We start from the raw sequence: 22,027 nt of genomic DNA on the forward strand, positions 1-22,027 counted from the left end.
GAGTCCCTGTTTCCTGCTGCCTGCGTCACAGCCCGTCCCACTTGGCGAAGGTCCCGCTCGCCACAGTCCTGGCTTATAAAGAGTCCCGGAACCCGTTTGCGGCTCCCACGTCCGACTGTTTTGTCCCGACCTTGTTTTTGCTTCGCGCGCGAGCCATGTCTCTGGGGGGTGAAGTGTGCGTGGTGACGGGAGCGTGTGGCTTCCTGGGAGAGAGGCTGATCAGGACCATCTTGGACCAGGAAAAGGTGGCCGAGATCCGACTGCTGGACATGAAGGTCCAAACTCAACTGCTGCAAAGTCTGGACGGTAAATGGACAAGACCGATTCTTCTTTGAACTCATTCTTGTTCCAAATTACACTTGAAATCACTTTAATATCGCAGACACCATCCTACGTTATGCTAATTAGGGATGGGCATTTTTTTCGGGCGGCAACGCCTTCCAGCAGGCAAAAGACATTGATACAACGTTGATTATACGTACAAGTCCTTCAAAACTGATTTTGAAAAAACGTTGAAAAACAGTTTTATTTGTTCATTGAGACAACGTTGATGTCTAATGTTGTATCCACGTTGTTGGTCGGGAAATGACCAAATTTCAATTTCAAATCAACGTCAGAACCTAACATTGAATGAACGTTGTCAAAAAGCATGTTGTTTCAATGTTGTATTTGTGCTGTAGAATACTGGTTGGGAAATGACCACATTTCAATGGTCAAATCAACGTCACAAGCTGACATTGCATAAACGTCGTCAAAAAGAGTGTTGTTTTTAACGTTGTATTTATGTTGTAGAATATTGGTTGGGAAATGACCACATTTCAATGGTCAAATCAACGTCACAAGCTGACATTGAAAGAGTGTTGTTTTTAACGTTGTATTTGTGTTGTAGAATATTGGTCGGGGAAATTACCAAATTTCAATGGTCAAATCAACGTCAGAACCCAACATTGATTAAACGTTGTCAAAAAGCATGTTGTTCCGACGTTGTATTTGTGCTGTAGAATATCGGTTGGGAAATGACCAAAATTCAACGTTCAAATCTACGTCAGAACCCAACGTTGATTAAACGTTGTGAAAAAGCATGTTGTTCCAACGTTGTATTTGTGCTGTAGAATATCGGTTGGGAAATGACCAAAATTCAACGTTCAAATCTACGTCAGAACCCAACGTTGATTAAACGTTGTGAAAAAGCATGTTGTTCCAACGTTGTATTTGTGCTGTAGAATATCGGTTGGGAAATGACCAAAATTCAACGTTCAAATCTACGTCAGAACCCAACGTTGATTAAACGTTGTGAAAAAGCATGTGGTTCCAACGTTGTATTTGTGCTGTAGAATATTGGTTGGGAAATGACTGTTGCGGGTCCCAAACTCTGGAACGATCTCCCTCTCCACATGAGACAGACCCCTTCTTTGGCTATTTTTAAGACCCTTCTTAAAACCCATTTTTATTCACTGGCTTTTAACCCAGCATGAGACTTTAAACTGTTTTTAACTTTTATAACTGTTTTAACTGTTTTTAACTTTTTAACTGCTTTTTATCTAACAAATTGTTCTTAGGGTAATCTGTATTTGCTTTTTCAATGTGTATTTTACTTCTGTTTTAATAATTTTTTAGTCTGTCCTTTGCCTCTATTTGGTGTGGTGTACAGCCCTTTGTTCTTCAACTGTGGTTGTTTTTAAAGGGCTTTATAAATAAACTTGGTATGGTACGGTATGGTATGACCAAAATTCAATGGTCAAATCAACGTCAGAACCCAACATTGATTAAACCTCGTCAAAAAGCATGTTGATTCAACGTTGTATTTGTGCTGTAGAATATCGGTTATGAAATGGCCAAATTTCAATGGTCAAATCAACGTCAGAACCCAACATTGATTAAATGTTGTAAAAAAGCAGGTTGTTCCAACGTTATATTTGTGTTGTAGAATATTGGTTGGGAAATGACCACATTTCAATGGTCAAATCAACGTCACAGGCTGACATTGAATAAACGTTGTCAAAAAGAGTGTTGTTTTAACATTGTATTTGTGTTGTAGAATATTGGTTGGGGAAATGACTAAATTCCAATGGTCAAATCAACGTCACAAACATTGATTAAACGTTGTCAAAAAGCATGTTGTTCCAACGTTGTATTTGTGTTGTAGAATCAGGCCTGGCCCTAACCAATTTGGCGCCCTAGGCAAGATTTTATCGGCAGTGAAGTGTATATACTCACAAGAAACCGAACAGCTTTGTCTTTGACCTTTTTTTTTACTTAAAGAAAGCAAATTAACATATCATATGAGAATGTTATGTTATGATTATCTTTAACCGAATCACAGCAGTGCTCAAATTAAAAAACAGCATTCCCTCTCATGTGATATTGCTTAATTAACATTAATGATGTGCACTTTAACAACTAGGCTTACAACTATACCTAATATATAAAGGGGTGGAAAAGTGACTATTACCTGCAGGGCAAACATTAGCTAACCAGAAGGCAATAACAATGTCAACAAAAAACACCTGCTTAAAAGATCTAATACAAATGTCCCTGAGGAATGTAAGGTGGGAGTACTGTAATTACCTAACGTTACATTATTATTTTCCATAACAATTTAGCACCCTCCACAATATTAACCCGACGTTAAAACAGAACTAGCTATTTATTGATTAGCAATTGCCGAATCATGTAGCATTAGCTTAATGCTAAAAAGCCAGGTTACTATCACATTCTGTAACAGACAAATAATTTAATGTAGGCTAACGTTACCTACCTGCTACCTCTGTCTTTTTCTCGTTTCTCCTCTTCTTTTCTCTTTTTTCTTCCCTGGGTACCTGACAGTTTTGGCCGTTTTGACATCTTGTGTTGATTTTTTGACGTGGTGAGTCCAAAAAGAGTCATGATACGGGAAGGGAGGGGGCGCACCGTAATGTTGTAACAAATAATATTTCTATTAAATAGGCTTTACTTTGCATTTTAAATAACGTGGGATTATTTTTTGTATTTAGAAATAATAGTACCAACTTTTATTTATTTTTATTTTTTTTCTCCAACATTTGTGGCACCGGCGTGGCGCCCCCTGATGGACGGCGCCCTTAGCATTTGCCTATACGGCCTATGCCACGGGCCGGCCCTGTGTAGAATATTGGTTGGGAAATGACCAACTTTCAATGGTCAAATCAACGTCAGGACCCAACATTGAATAATTGTCGTCAAAAAGCATGTTGTTTCAACGTTGTATTTGTGTTGTAGAATATTGGTTGGGAAATGAACAAATTTCAATGGTCAAATCAACGTCAGAACCCAACATTGATTAAACGTTGTCAAAAAGCATGTTGTTTCAACGTTATTTTTGAGTTGCTCAACGTCAAGACCTAATTCAACAAGTTCTCAACATTTTTTCAATGTCTTGTGCCTGCTGGGTTGATTCTTTAGATCAGGGTGTCCAAAGTCTGGCCAAGGGGCTATTTCTAGCCCGCAGGTCATTTTTTAACGGGCCCGCCACACATTCCAAGAACATTATTACAAAAAAAAGTGGAATAAAAAAGCAAACAGGTGAAATGTAAGGAGAAAACGTTGCAACGTTAACTCTAATAACACAAAGCTGACATGCAGACAGTTTTTTTTCAACCGTCATTGCTTAAAAATAATAATGAATCAAAATCAATGTTGTTATGAATTATTTAAACATTTAAGGCTCCTATTACTTTACATAAAAATATTTCAAAGTGTATTTTTGGGGGGGAAATATTGCATATTTTGTGTGTTTCCTATAAAAAAACAAGGTTTTCTATGACAAAAAGGGCATAACAAAATACAAAAAAACAAATAAAAAAAACGTATTATTGATGGATGGATCCGAAGTTGATCTAGAAATTCAAGCGATGAAAGTAAACATAAAGTATGACTTATTTTTAACACTTTCATGAGTGGGACCCTTTTGGATCCCTGAGAATTATAGTGGGATTGTTTTAAACTGTCATTGCTAAAAAAATAAATAAATAAATCAAAATCATTGTTGTTATGAATTATTGACCTATTTAAGACTGCACATTTTGTGTTTTTGCCATAAAAAAAAACAGGAAAGAATTGCATAAAATATTTTAAAAAATATATTTTTATCAACAGATAGATCTGAAGTTGATCTAAACATTTAAGAGTTGACAAAAAAATGATATATAACTTCTTTTTTACATTTTTATGACTGAGACCCTTCCGGGTCCCCGGGACCAAATGTGAGTGGAGTCCTAAAGGTTAAATAAATATATATACAGTATATATTGTATTGGTTTAAAAAAATAAAAATATCACAATGGCCGCTGCATTCTTAAATTTTTCAGTGTGCAGCCCTCAGAGGAAAATGTTTTGGACACCCGTGATCTACATCAAGTCTTATTAATATTTTTTTATTATTTTTTTCAACATTTCAAAGTGTAATATTTGATGTGAAGTAATTTGAGCCTTAAATAGGTCTATCATTCATAACAACATTGATTTTAAATCATTATTATGTTTTTGAGTAAAAACAATCAAAATTTAAAAATTAAAAAAATTAAATTTTAAGGGCCCCACTCATAAAAGTGTTCAAAATAAGTCTTATATTTCATTTTTTTTAAATGTTTTTTACTTTCAACGCTTAACTTTCTATATCAACTTCAGATCTATCTGATGTTTTAAAGTTGTTATTATTTTTCGTGTTTTTTGTTGGTTTTATGCCCTTTTTATTCATGGAAAACTTAGTTTTATTATGGCAAAAACACAAAATATGCAATAATTTCCCGACATTTTTTCAAATTGTAATATTTTATGTGAAGTAATTGGAGCCTTAAATTGGTGAACAATTTTTTTTTTTTGAGCAAAGACAGTTTAAAATCCAATTCCCATTAAAATCGTCAGGGATCCAAAAGGGTCCCACTCAAAAGAATGCTAAAAATAAGTCATTCATTATTTTATATATATATATATATAAATAAATACATGTGTATACAGTCGTGGTCAAAAGTTTACATACACTTATAAAGAACATAATGTCATGGCTGTCTTGAGTTTCCAATCATTTCTACAACTCTTATTTTGTTGTGATAGAGTGATTGGAGCACATACTTGTTGGTCACAAAAAACATTCATGAAGTTTGGTTCTTTTATGAATTTATTATGGGTCTACTGAAAATGTGAGCAAATCTGCTGGGTCAAAAGTATACATACAGCAACGTTAATATTTGGTTACATGTCCCTTGGCAAGTTTCCCTGCAATAAGTTGATTATAAGGATTTTTTTAATTTTCTTTTGTTCTTCGTTTGTTTTTTTGCCAAAGAACATTTTTCTTTTAATATGGCAAACACACAAAATATGCCATATTTCCCCCCAAAAAAATATATCAAAGTGGAATATTCGATGTGAAGTAATTGGAGCTTCAAATAGGTCAATAATTCATGACATTGATTTTAATTCATTATTATTTTTTGAGCAAAGACAGTTTTTAAAAAAAACCTCTAAAATTCTCAGGGATCCAAACGGGTCCCACTCATAAAAGTGTTTAAACTAAGTCATACATTTTTTTTTTTAACTTTCAACACTTAAAACTCCAGATCAACTTCAGATCCATCCGTCGATTATAAGTTTTTATAATTGTTTTAAATTTTGTTTTTTTTGTTTTATGGCCTTTTTGTCATGTAAAAGTTAGTTTTTCAATAGCAAAAACACAAAATACGCATTGTTTTCCACAATTCTCAATATGTTTTTCTTGTGAGCAATGACAGGAAGGAAGTATAAACATGTCTGCATGGCAGCTTTGTGTCATCAGAGTCAAGATCAGCGCCAGATCGGTTCAAATGTAAAGGGTATCCATCTCTACATACTATAATTGGTATCATTACTGTTGATATTTGTATCGATACGCCCACCTTTGTGTACATTCAAGAGCTCTAGCTTAGCAGTTAGCTGTGCATTTTGTATCCTCCTACGGTGTGCAGTGCAGCATGTTTAGCTATTCCTCGCCTTGTCGTCCTCCAGTGATAACGTTACTTGTCAGGACCGTATTTGCCGCCATGGAGGTGAAGATTGTTTTTTAAAAGGAACCTGTGTGTCTTCTAATGACATGGACGTGCTGTGCTGCCTTCCAGACTGCAGAGGCGACACCAAGCTCAGCGTGTTCGAGGGCGACATCCGGGATGCCGACTTCCTGAGGAGAGCCTGTCGGGGGGCGTCGCTGGTCTTCCACATCGCCGCCATTATCGACGTGATCAACGCGGTGCACCCCGACGAGATCTACAGCGTCAACGTCAAAGGTGGACACGCTGACACGGAATGTTGACGTTCGTCAGTCGTCGCGCTCTAAGGGCACAGCTCAAAGCATGCGGTGGTCATTTTGATATTTTTCTTTTCAAATAGTAAAACAAAATATATACTTTTTTTTTTCAACTTTTAGGGATCACCTCAAGTTTGGTCCCGGGGACCCAAAAGGGTCTCAGTCATAAAAATTTTTTAAACGGAGTCATATATTATTTAAATGTCTCGATCAACTTTAGATCTATCTGTTGATATAAAGTTTTAATATTTGTTTATGTTGTATGACCTTTTTGTTAAAGAAAACCCTGTTTTTTATGGCAAAAATAGTTTCCCCCCAAAATATGTGTATTTGATGCAACGTAATTGGAGCCTTAAATAGGTCAAAAATTCCTAACAACATAGATTTGAATTAATTTAAATTTTTGGAGCAATGACAGTTAAAAAAAAATCCCACTAAAATTCCTAAGGACCCAAAAATAAAATCCAAAATATATTTTTAATTTTTTTACTTTCAGCGCTTAACTTTTTAGATCATCTTGAGCTATATTTGCCGATTATATTTTTAAAAAAATTAAAATTTTTATGTTGTTTGTTTTGTGGCAAAACTACAAAATATGCAATATTTTCCCTCAAAAATATTTAAAAGTGGAATATTTGATGTGAAATAATTGGAGCCTTAAATAGGTCAATAATTCCTAACAAAGATTTTAATTCATTATTATTTTTTGAGCAATGACAGTTAAAAAAAAAATCCCACTAAAATTCCCAAGGACCCAAAAATAAAATCCAAAATATATTTGTAATTTATTTACTTTCAACGCTTAAATCTCTTGATCATCTTGAGCTGTATTTGCCGATTATATTTTAAAAAATATATATTTTTATGTTGTTTGTTTTGTGCCCTTTTTGTTATTGAAAACTTAGCTTTTTATGGCAAAACTACAAAATATGCAATATTTTCCCTCAAAAATATTTAAAAGTGGAATATTTGATGTGAAATAATTGGAGCCTTAAATAGGTCAATAATTCCTAACAACATAGATTTTAATTCATTATTATTTTTTGAGCAATGACAGTTAAAAAAAAAATCCCACTAAAATTCCAAAGGACCCAAAAATTAAATCCAAAATATATTTTTAATTTGTTTACTTTCAACGCTTAAATCTCTAGATCATCTTGAGCTGTATTTGCCGATTATATTTTTTTTTTAAATTGTTTTTATGTTTGTTTTGTGCCCTTTTTGTTATTGAAAACTTAGCTTTTTATGGCAAAACTACAAAATATGCAATATTTTCCCTCAAAAATATTTAAAAGTGGAATATTTGATGTGAAATAATTGGAGCCTTAAATAGGTCAATAATTCCTAACAACATAGATTTTAATTAATTATTATTTTTTGAGCAATGACAGTTAAAAAAAAAATCCCACTAAAATTCCAAAGGACCCAAAAATAAAATCCAAAATATATTTTTAATTTGTTTACTTTCAACGCTTAAATCTCTAGATCATCTTGAGCTGTATTTGCCGATTATATATATTTTTTAAATTGTTTTTATGTTTGTTTTGTGCCCTTTTTGTTATTGAAAACTTAGCTTTTTATGGCAAAACTACAAAATATGCAATATTTTCCCTCAAAAATATTTAAAAGTGGAATATTTGATGTGAAATAATTGGAGCCTTAAATAGGTCAATAATTCCTAACAACCTAGATTTTAATTCATTATTATTTTTTGAGCGATGACAGTTAAAAAAAAAATCCCACTAAAATTCCAAAGGACCCAAAAATAAAATCCAAAATATATTTTTAATTTGTTTACTTTCGACGCTTAAATCTCTAGATCATCTTGAGCTGTATTTGCCGATTATATATATTTTTTAATTGTTTTTATGTTGTTTGTTTTGTGCCCTTTTTGTTATTGAAAACTTAGCTTTTTATGGCAAAACTACAAAATATGCAATATTTTCCCTCAAAAATATTTAAAAGTGGAATATTTCATGTGAAATAATTGGAGCCTTAAATAGGTCAATAATTCCTAACAACATAGATGTTAATTAATTATTATTTTTTGAGCAATGACAGTTAAAAAAAAAATCCCACTAAAATTCCCAAGGACCCAAAAATAAAATCCAAAATATATTTTTAATTTGTTTACTTTCAACGCTTAAATCTTTAGATCATCTTGAGCTGTATTTGCCGATTATATTTAAACAAATATATATTTTTATGTTGTTTGTTTTGTGCCCTTTTTGTCATTGAAAACTTATTTTTTTATGGCAAAACTACAAAATATGCAATATTTTCCCTCAAAAATATTTAAAAGTGGAATATTTGATGTGAAATAATTGGAGCCTTAAATAGGTCAATAATTCCAAACAACATAGATTTTAATTCATTATTATTTTTTGAGCAATGACAGTTAAAAAAAAATCCCACTAAAATTCCCAAGGACCCAAAAATAAAATCCAAAATATATTTTTAATTTTTTTACTTTCAACGCTTAAATCTCTTGATCATCTTGAGCTGTATTTGCCGATTATATTTAAAAAAAAAAAAAAATGTATGTTGTTTTTTTTGTGCCCTTTTTGTCATTGAAAACTTTGTTTTTTATGGCAAAACTACAAATTATGCAATATTTTCCCTCAAAAATATTTAAAAGTGGAATATATGATATGAAATAATTGGATCCTTAAATATGTCAATAATTCAAAACAACATTGATTTTGATTCGTTATTATTTTTTGAGAAAAAACAGTTTAAAAAAAAATAAATCTCACTAAAATTCCTTAGTGATCTAAAAGAATCCCATTCATAAAAGTGTTTTAAAAAAATTTGAACATTATGATTATTATTATTTTATTTTATTTTTTACCTTTAATGCTTCAATCTCTAGATGAACATTAGATATGTCCACACAAAGTTATTTTTATTTTTTTAATTTGGGTTTTATTGCCCTTTTTGTCGAAGAAAACTATATTTTTTTATTGCAAAAATAAATTTCCCCCAAAAACATTTCAAAGTGGAATATTTGATGTGAAGTTGATGGAGTTTTAAATAGGTCAGTAATTCATAACAACATTGATTTTGATACATTATTATTTTTTGAGCAATGACAGTTTTAAAGTAAATAAACTGTACATAGAAGCTTTGTGTTGTAAGAGTCGAAATTGCAACATATTTTTGCTAACATTAGCATGCTAGCGTTTTAAATTCATTTAACAGGTATACACCTCAGGGTCATTGTTCGGTATTTTACTAATGCTAACTGTAAGCATGCAATTTTTAGCATAGGGCTGTTACCATGCTAGCTTTTTTAGCTAAATTTTTTTCTTACATGACGCTATCTGACCAGTGTGCTAACTGTTAGCATTTCAGTTCGGCTTTAGCTCTTTAGCATTCACATAAAAAATGTATTGAAATTGCAGGTTGTAGTTCTTTGTAAAAAATCTATTTATTCTACTTATTTTGAAGGTGAAAATGGCCCCTACATGCTTTGATTTGTCAGTCTGTGGCCCTCAAGGGTTAGGCACCCCTGACTTAAAGGGTTTTTAAACTGTGGCAGCAGTACCAGTGGAATAAAAGAGCAAACAGGTGAAATGTGACGATAAAAAGTTGCAATGTTGACTCTGATAACAAAAATGTGCCGTGCAGACTATTTTTTACTTTAAAACTGTCATTGCTCAAAATATAATAATGCATCAAAAACAATGTTGTTATGAAGTATTGACATATTTAAGGCTCCAATTATTTCACATCAAATATTAAACTTTGAAATATTTTTTGGGGAAAATATTGCATATTTTGTGTTTTTGCCATTAAAAATCTTAATAAATGTAATAGTTTAGAGTAGTATAGAATAGAATAAAATACAGACTTATGCGTTGAAAAAAAAATGTATCACTTCTTATTTTTATCACTTTTATGAATGGGAGGGACCCTTTTGGATCCCCAAGAATTTTAGTGGGATTTATTTTTTTAATTTTCATTACTCAAAAAAATAAAAATAAATCAATTGACCTATTTAAGGCTCAAAATAATTCACATCAACTATTATACTTTTCAAAATTTTTTGGGGAAAATATTACATATTTTGTGTATAAAACAATATTTTCATTGACAAAAAGGGCATACTTTTTTTTTTTTTAAACACATGAAAAGAATAATAAAAACTTGTAATCAACAGAGAGATATGGAGTTGATCTAAAGACTTAAATGTCGAAAGTAAACAAAAAAAAACGACCTATTTTTAACACTTTTATGAGTGGGACTCTTTTGGATCCCCATTAATCTTAGTGGGATTTTTTAAAACTGTCATTCCTCAAAAAATAATAATGAATCAAAATCAATATTGTTATGAATTATTAACCTATTTAAAGTTCCAATTACTTCACATCAAATATTACACTTTCAAATATTTTTTTGGGGAAAATACTGCACATTTTTTGTAAAAAACAACATTTTCTTTGACAAAAAGGACATAAAACAAACACATTTTAAAAAACACATGAAAAATAATAAAAACGTGTAATCAACAGAGAGATCTGAAGTCGATCTAAAGACTTAAGTGTTGAAAGTAAAAAAAAAATATTTTAACACTTTTATGAGTGGGACCCTTTTGGATCCCCAATCATTTTAGTGGGATGTTTTTAAATTGTCATTACTCAAAAAATAATAATGAATCAAAATCAATGTTATGAATTATGGATTTATTTAAGGCTCCAATTATTTCACATTATATATTACACTTTGAAATTTTTTTTACAAAAAGGGCATAAAACAAACAAATTAAAAATACACATGAGAACATAATAAAAAGAGAGAGATCTGAAGTCCATCTAAAGACTTAAATGTTGAAAGTAAAAAAAAAAAGAAAAAATACCTATTTTTTAACACTTTTATGAGTCGGGCCCTTTTGGATCCCCAAGAATCTTAGTGGGATTTTTTTTTTTTACTGTCATTTTTCAAAAAATAATGATGAATTAAAAATTATTATTATAATTTATTGACCTACTTAAGGCTCCATATAATTCACATAAAAAATTACACTTTCAACTTTTTTTGTGTGAGCATGTTTTATTTTTTTGCCATAAAAAAAGGGGTTTTTTTTCAAATAAAACATTGCATTATATATCGACAGATAGACCTGAAGTTGATCTAGAGATTTAACGTTGAATAATAACATAAAATATATAATATTATGTGACTTATTTTTAACATGATTATGCCTGAGACCATTCTGGGTCCCCGGGACCAAACTTGAGGGGAGCCCTAAAGGTTAAAAACTGTAAAAGTATTGTATTGGTTTTCAAAATGTAACATATCAAAATGGTCCCCGCATGCTTGGAAAAAGTTTGGACACCCCTGCTGTCCAATGTTGCCAGGGTCTTTTATGAGTGGGACGCTTTTGGTTCCCCAAGATTTGTAGTGGGATTTATTTTTTGAATTTTCATTACTCAAAAAATTTAAAATAAATCAAAATCAATGTTGTTATGAATTATTGACATATTTAAGGCTCCAATTACTTCACATCAAATATTAAACTTTGAAATATTTTTTGGGGAAAATATTGCCATTAAAAATCTTAATAAATTTAATAGTTTAGAGTAGTATAGAATAGAATAAAATAGAGACTTATGTGTTGAAGAAAAAATGTATCACTTCTTATTTTTATCACTTTTATGAGTGGGACCCTTTTGGATCCCCAATCATTTTAGTGGGATTTATTGTTTTAATTTTCATTACTCAAAAAATAAAAAATAAATAAAAATCAATGTTGTTTATTGGCAGAAACACAAAATAGGGAATATTTCCCGCCCCCCCAAAAAAACAATGTTATGAATTATTGATTTATTTAAGGCTCCAATTATTTCAAATTATATATTACACTTTGACATTTTTTTACAAAAAGGGCATAAAACAAACAAATTAAAAATACACATGAAAACATAATAAAAAGAGAGAGATCTGAAGTCCATCTAAAGACTTAAATGTTGAAAGTAAAAAATAAAAAAAACACCTATTTTTTAACACTTTTATGAGTCGGGCCCTTTTGGATCCCCAAGAATCTTAGTGGGATTTTTTTTTTTTAACTGTCATTCTTCAAAAAATTATGATGAATTAAAAATTATTATTATAATTTATTGACCTACTTAAGGTTCCATATAATTCACATCAAATATTACACTTTCAACTTTTTTTGTGTGAGCATATTTTATTTTTTTGCCATAAAAAACAGGGTTTTTTTTCAAATAAAACATTGCGTTATATATCGACAGATAGACCTGAAGTTGATCTAGAGATTTAACGTTGAATAATAACATAAAATATATAATATTATGTGACTTATTTTTAACATGATTATGCCTGAGACCATTCTGGGCCCCCGGGACCAAACTTGAGGGGAGCCCTAAAGGTTAAAAACTATAAAAGTATTGTATTGGTTTTCAAAAAGTAACATATCAAAATGGAATGCATTTGGAAAAAGTTTGGACACCCCTGCTGTCAAATGTTGCCAGGGTCTAGCACCCCCCCAAGAAACCAGGGCACCAAACCATGACGTCTTCTGTCCTACAGGAACACAACTGCTTCTGGAGGCGTGCCTTCAAGAGAGCGTGGCGTCCTTCATCTACACCAGCACCATCGAGGTGATGGGCCCCAACCCCGAAGGCGAGCCTGTTGTCAACGGCGACGAGGACCTGGTCTACAAAAGCTCCCTCAAGTTCGCCTACAGCAAGACCAAAAAGGAGGGGGAGGACATAAGTCTGCAGGCCAACGGCGAGCTGCTCCACAACGGGGGGCGGCTGGCCACCTGCGCCCTGAGGCCCATGTTCATCTACGGCGAGGGCAGCCGCTTCCTGCTGGGCCACATGGTGGACGGTCTGAGGAACAAGGACGTGCTCTACAGGACCTCGCTCCCCGAGGCCAAGGTCAACCCCGTCTACGTCGGCAACGTGGCCGCCGCCCACCTCCAAGCCGCCCGCAGCCTCAAAGAGCCGGGGCGGAGAAGCGAGGTCGGGGGACGGTTCTACTACGTGTCCGACGACACGCCGCACGTCAGCTACTCGGACTTCAACCACGTCCTGATGGCGCCGCTGGGCTTCCGCATCCAGGACCGCCTCATGGTGCCGCTGCGCTTCTTCTACCTGGTCTGCTTCATCATGGAGGTGGCGTGCATGCTGCTGCGGCCCTTCTACCGCCTGGTGCCGCCCATAAACCGCCAGCTGCTCACCATGCTCAACACGCCCTTCAGCTTCTCCTACCTGAGAGCCAGCAGAGAGCTGGGCTACACGCCCAGGTACACCTGGCAGGAGGCGCGCATCAACACCATCCAGTGGCTCGCCGAGCAGCTGCCCAAGGAAAGAGAAAAACTCTGGAAGAAATGAATGCGGACCATTCGGAAAAGCAGGGGGGGGTCCAAACTTTTCCACTCAAATAGGAGGGGGATTTGCCTGACACATGAAACGTGACAAAAACACACTTTCGCCACCAGATGGCAGTAGTGCTGAATATTTTAAAATGAGCACAGCTTTTAGCACAGTTGCGATGCAGAGTGGCATTTTCCATCATTTTCAGCAGACTGCATTGCAAAATGATTAACCCCCACTTTTCCTCTCATCCACCCAAAAATAGGGCAATATGAATCCCTTCCCTACTGTACACTGAATATGAAAGCATGCAGTGGCCATTTTCATTATTTTTATTATCAAAACCAATCAAATCTCTTCATATTTTGTTTTTACCGTGAGGGCCCCCGGGACCCAAAAGGGTCCCACTCGTAAAAATGTTGAAAAGAAGTATTTTTTAAAATTATAATTCAACACTTACAGTAAATATGTAGATCAACTTCAGGTCTATCCGCCGATACAAAGTTAAAACATTTTTTTAATGTTTTATGCCCTTTTTGTCAAAGAAAACTTATGGAAAACACACAAAATATGCAATAATTTCCCTCAAAAAAATGTTAAGTGAATATTTGATGTGAAGTAATTGGAGCCTTAAATAGGTCAATAATTCATAGCAACATTGATTTGGATTAATTTATAGTTTTGGAGCAATGACAGTTTAAAAAAAAAATCACACAAACTATTGGGGATTCAAAAAGGTCCCACTCAAACATTTTAAAAACAAGTCTTTTTTTTTTTTTTGTATTATTATTTCAACGCTTACGGTAAATCTGTAATCAACTTCAGTTCTATCTGTCGATACAAAGTTAAAACATTTTATTTTTAGATTTATGCACTTTTTGTCAAAGAAAACAGTTTTTTTTATGGCAGAAACACAAAATATGCAAAATTTCCTCCCCCAAAAAATGTAAAGTGAATATTTGATGTGAAGTAATTGGAGCCCTAAATAGGTCAATAATTCATAACAACATTTATTTGGATTCATTTATAGTTTTGGAGCAATGACAATTTAAAAAAAATCACACTAAAACTATAGGGGATTCAAAAAGGTCCCACTCAAACATTTTAAAAACAAGTCTTTTTTTTTTTTTGTATTATTATTTCAACGCTTACGGTAAATCTGTAAATCAACTTCAGTTCTATCTGTCGATACAAAGTTAAAACATTTTATTTTTAGATTTATGCACTTTTTGGCAAAGAAAACACAGTTTTTCATGGAAAAAACACAATATATGCAAAATTTTCCCCAAAAAAATGTATAAGTCAATATTTGATGTGAAGTAATTGGAGCCTTAAATAGATCAATAATTCATAAAATATTGATCTGCATTAATTATTATTTTTTGGAGCAATGACAGTTTAAAAAATAAATAAAAATCACACAAAAATTCTTGGGGATCCAAAAGGGTCCCACTCATAAAAATGTTAAAAACAAGTATTTTTTTAATTATTAATATTTTTTTCAGCGCTCACAGTAAATCTGCAGATCAACTTGAAAGTTAAAACATTTTTTCAATGTCTGATGCCCTTTTTGTCAATGAAAACCCTGTTTTTTTTATGGCAGAAACACAAAATATGCCAAATTTCCTTCCCCCCTAAAAATGTAAAGTGAATATTTGATGTGAAGTAATTGGAGCCCTAAATAGGTCAATAATTCATAACAACATTTATTTGGATTCATTTATAGTTTTGGAGCAATGACAATTTAAAAAAAAATCACACTAAAACTATAGGGGATTCAAAAAGGTCCCACTCAAACATTTTAAAAACAAGTCTTTTTTTTTTTTTTGTATTATTATTTCAACGCTTACGGTAAATCTGTAAATCGACTTCAGTTCTATCTGTCGATACAAAGTTAAAACATTTTATTTTTAGATTTATGCACTTTTTGGCAAAGAAAACACAGATTTTCATGGAAAAAACACAATATATGCAAAATTTCCTCCCCCAAAAAATGTATAAGTCAATATTTGATGTGAAGTAATTGGAGCCCTAAATAGGTCAATAATTCATCATAACATTGATTTTGATTCATTATTATTTTTGGAGCAGAAATAATTTAAAAAAAATCGCACTATAATTCTTGGGGATCCAAAAGGGTCCCACTCATAAAAATGTTAAAAACAAGTTTTTTTTTTTTATTATTCATATTTTTTCAACGCTCACAGTATATCTGTAGATCAACTTGAAAGTTAAAACATTTTTTCAATGTTTTATGCCCTTTTTGTCCAAGAAAACCCTGTTTTTTTTAATGGCAGAAACACAAAATATGCAAAATGTCCTCCCCCAAAAAATGTAAAGTGAATATTTGATGTGAAGTAATTGGAGCCCTAAATAGGTCAATAATTCATCATAACATTGATTTTGATTCATTATTATTTTTGGAGCAGTGATAGTTTAAAAAAAATCACACTATAATTCTTGGGGATCCAAAAGGGTCCCACTCATAAAAATGTTAAAACAAGTATTTTTTTTAATTATTATTCATATTTTTTTAACGCTCACAGTAAATCTGCAGATCAACTTGAAAGTTAAAACATTTTTTCAATGTTTTATGCCCTTTTTGTCAAAGAAACCCCTGTTTTTTTATGGCAGAAACACAAAATATGCCAAATTCCCTTCGCCCCAGAAAATGTAAAGTGAATATTTGATGTGAATTAATTGGAGCCCTAAATATGTCAATAATTCATCATAACATTGATTTTGATTCCTTATTATTTTTGGAGCAGTGATAGTTTTAAAAAAATCACACTATAATTCTTGGGGATCCAAAAGGGTCCCACTCATAAAAATGTTAAAAACAAGTATTTTTTTAATTATTAATATTTTTTTCAGCGCTCACAGTAAATCTGCAGATCAACTTGAAAGTTAAAACATTTTTTCAATGTCTGATGCCCTTTTTGTCAATGAAAACCCTGTTTTTTTTATGGCAGAAACACAAAATATGCCAAATTTCCTTCCCCCCTAAAAATGTAAAGTGAATATTTGATGTGAAGTAATTGGAGCCCTAAATAGGTCAATAATTCATAACAACATTTATTTGGATTCATTTATAGTTTTGGAGCAATGACAATTTAAAAAAAAATCACACTAAAACTATAGGGGATTCAAAAAGGTCCCACTCAAACATTTTAAAAACAAGTCTTTTTTTTTTTTTTGTATTATTATTTCAACGCTTACGGTAAATCTGTAAATCGACTTCAGTTCTATCTGTCGATACAAAGTTAAAACATTTTATTTTTAGATTTATGCACTTTTTGGCAAAGAAAACACAGATTTTCATGGAAAAAACACAATATATGCAAAATTTTCCCCCCAAAAATGTATAAGTCAATATTTGATGTGAAGTAATTGGAGCCTTAAATAGATCAATAATTCATAATATATTGATCTGCATTAATTATTATTTTTTGGAGCAATGACAGTTTAAAAAATAAATAAAAATCACACAAAAATTCTTGGGGATCCAAAAGGGTCCCACTCATAAAAATGTTAAAAACAAGTATTTTTTTTATTATTAATATTTTTTTCAACGCTCACAGTAAATCTGCAGATCAACTTGAAAGTTAAAACATTTTTTCAATGTTTGATGCCCTTTTTGTCAAAGAAAACCCTGTTTTTTTTATGGCAGAAACACAAAATATGCCAAATTTCCTTCCCCCCAAAAAATGTAAAGTGAATATTTGATGTGAAGTAATTGGAGCCCTAAATAGGTCAATAATTCATCATAACATTGATTTTGATTCATTATTATTTTTGGAGCAGAGATAGTTTAAAAAAAATCGCACTATAATTCTTGGGGATCCAAAAGGGTCCCACTCATAAAAATGTTAAAAACAAGTATTTTTTTTTAATTATTCATATTTTTTCAACGCTCACAGTAAATCTGTAGATCAACTTGAAAGTTAAAACATTTTTTCAATGTTTTATGCCCTTTTTGTCAAAGAAAACCCTGTTTTTTTTATGGCAGAAACACAAAATATGCAAAATTTCCTCCCCCAAAAAATGTAAAGTGAATATTTGATGTGAAGTAATTGGAGCCCTAAATAGGTCAATAATTCATCATAACATTGATTTTGATTCATTATTATTTTTGGAGCAGAAATAGTTTAAAAAAAATCGCACTATAATTCTTGGGGATCCAAAAGGGTCCCACTCATAAAAATGTTAAAAACAAGTTTTTTTTTTTTATTATTCATATTTTTTCAACGCTCACAGTATATCTGTAGATCAACTTGAAAGTTAAAACATTTTTTCAATGTTTTATGCCCTTTTTGTCCAAGAAAACCCTGTTTTTTTTAATGGCAGAAACACAAAATATGCAAAATGTCCTCCCCCAAAAAATGTAAAGTGAATATTTGATGTGAAGTAATTGGAGCCCTAAATAGGTCAATAATTCATCATAACATTGATTTTGATTCATTATTATTTTTGGAGCAGTGATAGTTTAAAAAAAATCACACTATAATTCTTGGGGATCCAAAAGGGTCCCACTCATAAAAATGTTAAAACAAGTATTTTTTTTAATTATTATTCATATTTTTTTAACGCTCACAGTAAATCTGCAGATCAACTTGAAAGTTAAAACATTTTTTCAATGTTTTATGCCCTTTTTGTCAAAGAAACCCCTGTTTTTTTATGGCAGAAACACAAAATATGCCAAATTCCCTTCGCCCCAGAAAATGTAAAGTGAATATTTGATGTGAATTAATTGGAGCCCTAAATATGTCAATAATTCATCATAACATTGATTTTGATTCCTTATTATTTTTGGAGCAGTGATAGTTTTAAAAAAATCACACTATAATTCTTGGGGATCCAAAAGGGTCCCACTCATAAAAATGTTAAAAACAAGTATTTTTTTGTTATTATTAATAGTTTTTCAATGCTCACAGTAAATATGTAGATCAACTTGAAAGTTAAAACATTTTTTCAATGTTTTATGCCCTTTTTGTCAAAGAAAACCCTGTTTTTCTTTCGATAATGCCTTGGAGACTTTTAGTATGTGCAAGTAACATGAAACTGTAATTGTTTGATACTTGTTTATATTGACTAATGTCACGTTTTATTGTTCAATGAGTATTACCCGTGTCTAGCTGGTGCGCTATTGTGTGCTTAGCTGTTGCATAGCTGCGAGCTCCTAGTAGCCTATGGCCTATTGTAGCGTGAATGGCTTTAGTAAAATAGAAGAAATATTGTGCTTATTGGAAGACATTTAGATGTTTGCAACGCCCAGTGGGCACGATAATTCATGAAGTTGAATGATGCGGACACGTTTGTTACTCGATACTTTCGAATATGCCTTGGAGACTTTTAGTATGTGCAAGTAACATGCAACTGTAATTGTTTGATACTTGTTTATATTGACTAATGTCACGTTTTACTGTTCAATGAGTATTACCCGTGTCTAGCTGGTGCGCTATTGTGTGCTTAGCTGTTGCGTAGCTGCGAGCTCCTAGTAGCCTATGGCCTATTGTAGCGTGAATGGCTTTAGTAAAATAGAAGAAATATTGTGTTTATTGGAAGACATTTAGATGTTTGCAACGCCCAGTGGGCACGATAATTCATGAAGTTGAATGATGCAGACACGTTTGTTACTCGATACTTTCGAATATGCCTTGGAGACTTTTAGTATGTGCAAGTAACATGCAACTGTAATTGTTTGATACTTGTTTATATTGACTAATGTCACGTTTTATTGTTCAATGAGTATTACCCGTGTCTAGCTGGTGCGCTATCGTGTGCTTAGCTGTTGCGTAGCTGCGAGCTCCTAGTAGCCTATAGCCTATTGTAGCGTGAGTGGCTTTAGTAAAATAGAAGAAATATTGTGCTTATTGGAAGACATTTAGATGTTTGCACCGCCCAGTGGGCACGATAATTCATGAAGTTGAATGATGCGGACACGTTTGTTACTGGATACTTTCGAATATGCCTTGGAGACTTTTAGTATGTGCAAGTAACATGCAACTGTACTTGTTTGATACTTGTTTATATTGACTAATGTCACGTTTTATTGTTCAATGAGTATTACCCGTGTCTAGCTGGTGCGCTATCGTGTGCTTAGCTGTTGCGTAGCTGCGAGCTCCTAGTAGCCTATAGCCTATTGTAGCGTGAGTGGCTTTAGTAAAATAGAAGAAATATTGTGCTTATTGGAAGACATTTAGATGTTTGCAACGCCCAGTGGGCACGATAATTCATGAAGTTGAATGATGCGGGCACGTTTGTTACTGGATACTTTCGAATATGCCTTGGAGACTTTTAGTATGTGCGAGTAACATGCAACTGTAATTGTTTGATACTTGTTTATATTGCCTAATGTCACATTTTATTGTTCAATGATTATTACCCGTGTCTAGCTGGTGCGCTATTGTGTGCTTAGCTGTTGCGTAGCTGCGAGCTCCTATTAGCCTATAGCCTATTGTAGCGTGAATGGCTTTTGTAAAATAGAAGAAATATTGTGCTTATTGGAAGACATTTAGATGTTAACTGTCTGTGGCATGGCCGTCAAAATCATTTGTTGTTGTTGTTGTTGTAGCTGTAGTTATAGTTGTAGTAGTAGTAGTAGTAGTAGTACATCGAGAAGAGCGATGCATGCTTTTATGTTAGCCTCCAAAAGTGTCAAATAGGACCCAAATAAATCGCTGTAATCTGTAGGAGTCTGAATGTAAAGCTGCATCCCTCTTGCTATGTCTTCTTATTCTCTGGCAGATCAAGCACGTACAAGGTGTGTTAAGGTGCCATCTACTGTACAAAGCTAGAATGACCAGCTACATTCACCAACAGTCCCATTATTATGTGTTCGATAGTGCCAGGTTGAATGAAGGTAAGGGAAACACTGCACAATACAAGGAAACACCGTGCAGTGCTTCTTCATGGCCACCAGGGGTGCAGTTGTACTAAAGTCTTACATTCTCAGGTTTTTACGGGCTCTTTCCTTTTTTTCTGCGTACTCTACACAAAAGCGTTAAACCTTGCTGGTGTTTTGTAATTTGTTTCCTATTCAATAAAGAATTGTCCGGAGAAAGCAGAGGTCTTTTGATTATTTATTTCGAGGACTCAAATCATAGCCGTTTACGGAGACGCAAGTCTACGCGGCTTGGAGGGAAGAACAAAATAGAGCGAGAAAAAGGAACAGAGAAAGTTCCGGACCCTTATGTCTGCTTTGGGAATGAGAGGAATGTTTTGGTTTTGCTTAAACGTTGGGGAAGGCAGTAATACAGCATCAATCACAAAATAAATCAATTTTGAAAATAATTTCTAACTGAAATACGAATACAATAAGGGTGTGAATCTTTGGGCGACTAACGATTCATTCCGATTCCGAATTCTGTGGTAATGATTCGATTCAGAAGTGATTTTCGGTTCAACACGATTCTCGATTCAAACCGACTTTTGCAATGTATTATCTTAATATAATAGTTATAATGAAACTTTTTTTAAACAGGTTACAGGTTATGAACGCTCTTTTGATTGCATGGAGATGACGTAAACATGTATTTTCAAAAAAATTTAATCTAATTAAAAAAACTTTTTTTGAAATTTATTTTGAACGTTATGAATAGAATTACAATCAGGATGGATAAGAATCTCGATTTGGAAGTGAATCCATTTATCCAAATACAATATAAATTAGTGATCTTCGGCATCACAACAGCTTTTGTCTTATGTTCTTAGACGGTGAGTGTTTTAGTTTTGGTTAGACATTGGGAAAGGCAGTAACACAGCATCAATCACAAAAGAAACCCATTTTGAAAGTAATTATTGACCGAAAGACAAATACAATCTTTCGGGACCTCATGATTCGTTCCGATTCTGATTCCTGGAGGGATGATTGGATTGTGATAAAATTCTCGATTCAAACCTTGCAATGTATCATTTGGTATAATAATCATAACAAAACTTTTTTGAAACAGTTTACAGGTTAGAAACACTCCTGGTTCCATGGAGATGCCCTAACAACGTATCCACAAAAAAAATGTAGTCTTATGAAAAAAATAAATTAAAAAAATTAAAAATTAAAAAAAAAATATATATATATATATATATATATATATATATATATATATATATATATATATATATATATATATATATATATATATATATATATATATATATATATATATATATATATAATATTACATTATATATATAGCATATATATATATATATTTTTTTTTAAATTTATTTTATTTTTTATTTTTTATTTTTTTAACTTGTATTTATTATTATATTTGTTTTTTTTAAATATATTTATATTTTATATTACATTATATATTTTAATATTATATATACATATATATATATATATATATATATATATATATATATATATATATTTTTTTTGTTTTAT

General features: G+C 32.4%; 1 protein-coding gene and 1 long non-coding RNA gene across 3 annotated transcripts in view; one reads left to right on the forward strand and one right to left on the reverse strand.

Moving 5' to 3' along the window:
* Positions 1 to 22,027, reverse strand: part of LOC133658974 (uncharacterized) — a 139,648-nt gene that overhangs the window by 106,680 nt on the left and 10,941 nt on the right. The gene's annotated exons all lie outside the window — the stretch shown is intronic.
* On the forward strand, positions 67 to 20,958 carry hsd3b1 (hydroxy-delta-5-steroid dehydrogenase, 3 beta- and steroid delta-isomerase 1). Its single transcript, XM_062061535.1, has 3 exons — positions 67 to 306; positions 6,108 to 6,272; positions 12,845 to 20,958. Exons 1-3 carry the CDS (start codon positions 156 to 158, stop codon positions 13,651 to 13,653), a joined length of 1,125 nt encoding a protein of 374 aa, XP_061917519.1. The 5' UTR covers positions 67 to 155; the 3' UTR covers positions 13,654 to 20,958.

The sequence above is a fragment of the Entelurus aequoreus genome, linkage group LG10 (assembly GCF_033978785.1).
Source record: "Entelurus aequoreus isolate RoL-2023_Sb linkage group LG10, RoL_Eaeq_v1.1, whole genome shotgun sequence".
Lineage (NCBI taxonomy): Eukaryota > Metazoa > Chordata > Actinopteri > Syngnathiformes > Syngnathidae > Entelurus > Entelurus aequoreus.

Bases quoted from the DNA above. Each gene is read 5' to 3' on its own strand.
- hsd3b1 (XM_062061535.1), top strand. From the start codon at position 156: ATGTCTCTGGGGGGTGAAGTGTGCGTGGTGACGGGAGCGTGTGGCTTC. The intron at 307-6,107 runs GTAAATGGACAA...GCTGCCTTCCAG, and splicing joins ACTGCTGCAAAGTCTGGACG to ACTGCAGAGGCGACACCAAG. The intron at 6,273-12,844 runs GTGGACACGCTG...TCTGTCCTACAG, and splicing joins CTACAGCGTCAACGTCAAAG to GAACACAACTGCTTCTGGAG.